The sequence below is a fragment of the Triticum urartu genome, chromosome 7 (genome assembly GCF_003073215.2).
Source record: "Triticum urartu cultivar G1812 chromosome 7, Tu2.1, whole genome shotgun sequence".
NCBI classification, from domain to species: domain Eukaryota; kingdom Viridiplantae; phylum Streptophyta; class Magnoliopsida; order Poales; family Poaceae; genus Triticum; species Triticum urartu.
Genome location: NC_053028.1, coordinates 444,443,145 through 444,446,228, shown reverse-complemented (window position 1 = coordinate 444,446,228; position 3,084 = coordinate 444,443,145). Strand labels below are relative to the sequence as shown.

The 3,084-nt window shown below is 41.6% G+C and overlaps 1 protein-coding gene across 1 annotated transcript; it reads right to left on the bottom strand.

The window, feature by feature from the left end:
- Positions 1-1,735: 1,735 nt before the first annotated feature.
- LOC125518925 lies at positions 1,736-2,526 on the bottom strand. The gene is made up of 3 exons (XM_048683815.1): positions 2,411-2,526; positions 1,908-2,197; positions 1,736-1,818 (listed from the first exon to the last, which is right to left on the bottom strand). The coding sequence occupies exons 1-3, from the start codon at positions 2,524-2,526 to the stop codon at positions 1,736-1,738; spliced, it is 489 nt and encodes a 162-aa protein (XP_048539772.1).
- Between the last annotated feature and the right edge of the window lie 558 nt (positions 2,527-3,084).

Below are 3,084 nucleotides of genomic sequence, written 5' to 3'. Positions count from 1 at the left end.
ATAGGGTTTTTTTTGAAACATCAAACTTCTTCGTTGTTTTGAAATTAAACTTATTGGTTTTATTCTTTAGTAACTAGAAAAATCTAGTTTTTCAAATAAAAATGCTCCACTTTTTCCAATTGAATTTCTTACTTTTATTCTCTAGTAACATGAAAAAATGAGTTTTTTTAAATACATTGAACTACTCCATTTTTTGAAATTGAACTTCTTGGTTTTAATCTTTAGCATTGGGGAAAATCTAAGTTTTTATAAACATCAAACAACTTCATATTTTTTAATTTTGGATATCTTGGTGTTATTCATTAGTAAGGGGAAAAGTCCTGGTTATGTAATAAATATCGAACCGCTCAATTACTTAAAGTTGAACTTCTATGTCTTATTTCTAAAAGAAGGGAAAAAAAAATCAGTTTTTCTAAACTTTTTGAATTGCTCGGGTTTTTTTAATTTGACCTTCTTGATATTGTAATAAACATTGAACTTCCCCATTATTTAAATTTGAACCTCTAGGTTTTTTTGTAGAACGGGGAAATTCCATTTTCTCTATAAATTTTGAGTTGCTCTATTTTTTTAATTTGGCCTTCTTGGGTTATTCTTTAGTAACGGAAAAAATCCTAATGTAGTAATAAGCATTGAACCACTCTATTATATGTATTTGGACTTCTAGTTTTTTTAACGAGACAATCACCTTTTTAAGTTTTATTTTCCTTTTAGTAATGAAAAAATCTCAATAATTTGTAGTAAACATCGAACTTCCTTCTCTTTCTCGGTTGTTTTCTTCGTTCTACATGAGAAAATATAGTTTTTCTCATTTTGTGTACTAAGCACACACACACATCACATCCACACATTTTTTGGTAGTCAAATGAAAAAGGTTACAGCCCCACAGGCATAAACAATCGAACTCCCCTTAATTTTGAGCAGTAATAGATGAAGTTCTCATGTAAAAAATTGTCTTGTCTCTTATACTAGTGGGTGGAGCCTCACAAGTGGACGGCGGTGCGCGTTGTTGGATAGGCGAGAAGGAAGAATGGTGATGCCTGGGAAGGTTGGATTCAATTGTCGCTTCAGTCGTACTTTTTTTTAATTTAGAAACAGTGAAATATCTGCTTCAAAGTGTTCTGTTATTTTTGTACTGCTCTATATTTTTAATTTGAGCTTCTCGGTTTTTTTTGTAACGGGAAAATCATAATTTTCTGGTAAACATAGAGACCTTTCCGTGATTTATACTCAAACTACTAGTTTTTCTTTAAAAATGGGCAATTCCATTTTTTATAAACTGTTTTTAAAATAAGAGCAGTCCAAAGATATTACACCGCATGTTTAGAATCAGAGCAATCCAATGATATTCCAAATAGTAACAAAATGACCACATTATATACAAAGAGAAATGCAATGTTCGGGTATCATTTTTCTACTACGCACACACCTTTGTTCTCATCCACCTCCCAAAGAAAATCAGAGCCACCACCACTGAAAGCTACTCATGTAAATAGAATAAAGATGAATACTTTTTGCAAAAGCAAGCGACTACAAGTTGAAGGGACTAGTTCTAACGCGTGTAGTATTAGCTCCTTCATGTTGACCAATTCCACCAAGAACAATCCATGTGTGGAACAGGCCGAGCGGAATGAGGGAACGTGAGTAGGAGCTGCTCCAACATGACCTGCTGAAAGAAGTTAGGTGCATCCCTGGCGTGCAGCTTCTTGCGCCCCTTCTCCATCTCTGCCTAGGCCGTTTACCCATGTGGCTTCTCAGGCACTACAGAGTTGAGGCCTTGAGGGTGCACGTTCGCTCGGGGGAATAACACGGACTTCTGAACTGTTGTAGAACAAAAAAATATACAGGCGATTCAGCCGCAAACTCCTCAAAATTGTAACAAGTCCAGCACATCATAGTGGCGATTATACAGGTAAAAACAAGTTCACAGAGAGGATACCGGGAGCCGTGGTCGTGCTGTGCTACTCGTCGAAGTTGGACGTCGCCATTAGAATTTTGAACTTCTAGGGGGCAGCTGCTGTTGCTTGATGAGGAACCAAAAACTGCCTCGCTGTTGTCGGTGTGGCCAGCGTGGCAGGCGAAAGCAGAGTGTTTCTCGTGGCCCATGCACGCCACCAGGTCCTCGGCGCTGGCGAAGCTCATGGAGAAGACGTGGGTGAAGCCATGCGTGAGCGCCTCCTGGTTCAACACGTCTTTTCCCCTACAACCCAACACAAGGAGCAATCAACCTAACTCTAGATAGAAAAACTTCTGAATGGCGATGCCTAATCCTGATCTGTTGTTGCTCAATTAAAATCTGACATAGTTTTTGTTCACTGGTGCAGTAAAGGTGTAGCAGACATTTTGAAGTGTACCATGCAGTAAAGATGGAATCCCTTTTTTGGAACAAAACAAATGAAATGCAAATGCATACCACCCGAAGAATTTGACGGTGTCGAGCTCCCCGGCAAGCTTGGTGAGCTCCTCAATGATGTCGTCCACCACCATGCCCTCCTTGAACCTTACCAGGCACAGGTGCTTGAACTCCATGGCTCAACAAGTCACAAGTGCAAAGCTACGCCAAGCTTTCTGCTCCGGTGGCTTTGCACTTTGCAGCGGATGCGTATCATCACGCCACGGCGCTGGCCGTTTTATGGACAGGATGAGAGCTCTGCTTCGGTGTTGTCGGTGTGGACTTCTGAACTGTTGTAGAATAAAAAAAATATACAGGCGATTCAGTCGCAAGCTCCTCAAAATTGTAACAAGTCCAGCACATCACAGTGGCGATTATACAGGTAAAAACAGGTTCACAAAGAGGATACCGGGGAGCCGTGGTCGTGCTGTGCTACTCGCCGGAGTTGGACGTCGCCATTAGAATTGAACTTCTAGGGGGGGCGACGGCTGCTGCTTGATGAGGAACCAAAAATTGCCTCGCTGTTGCGGTGTGGCCAGCATGGCATGTGAGGTGGTCCATGTCTACCTGCACGCGATGGGGGGAGTGGTGCCTGAGCTCTGCCGGCGGCATCCTCGGGGAGGCGGAGGGTGCAGATCGCAGGTGGGATCTCTACGGCACGTAACAAATACGAGATGCAGGCAGCGGCGCGGTGC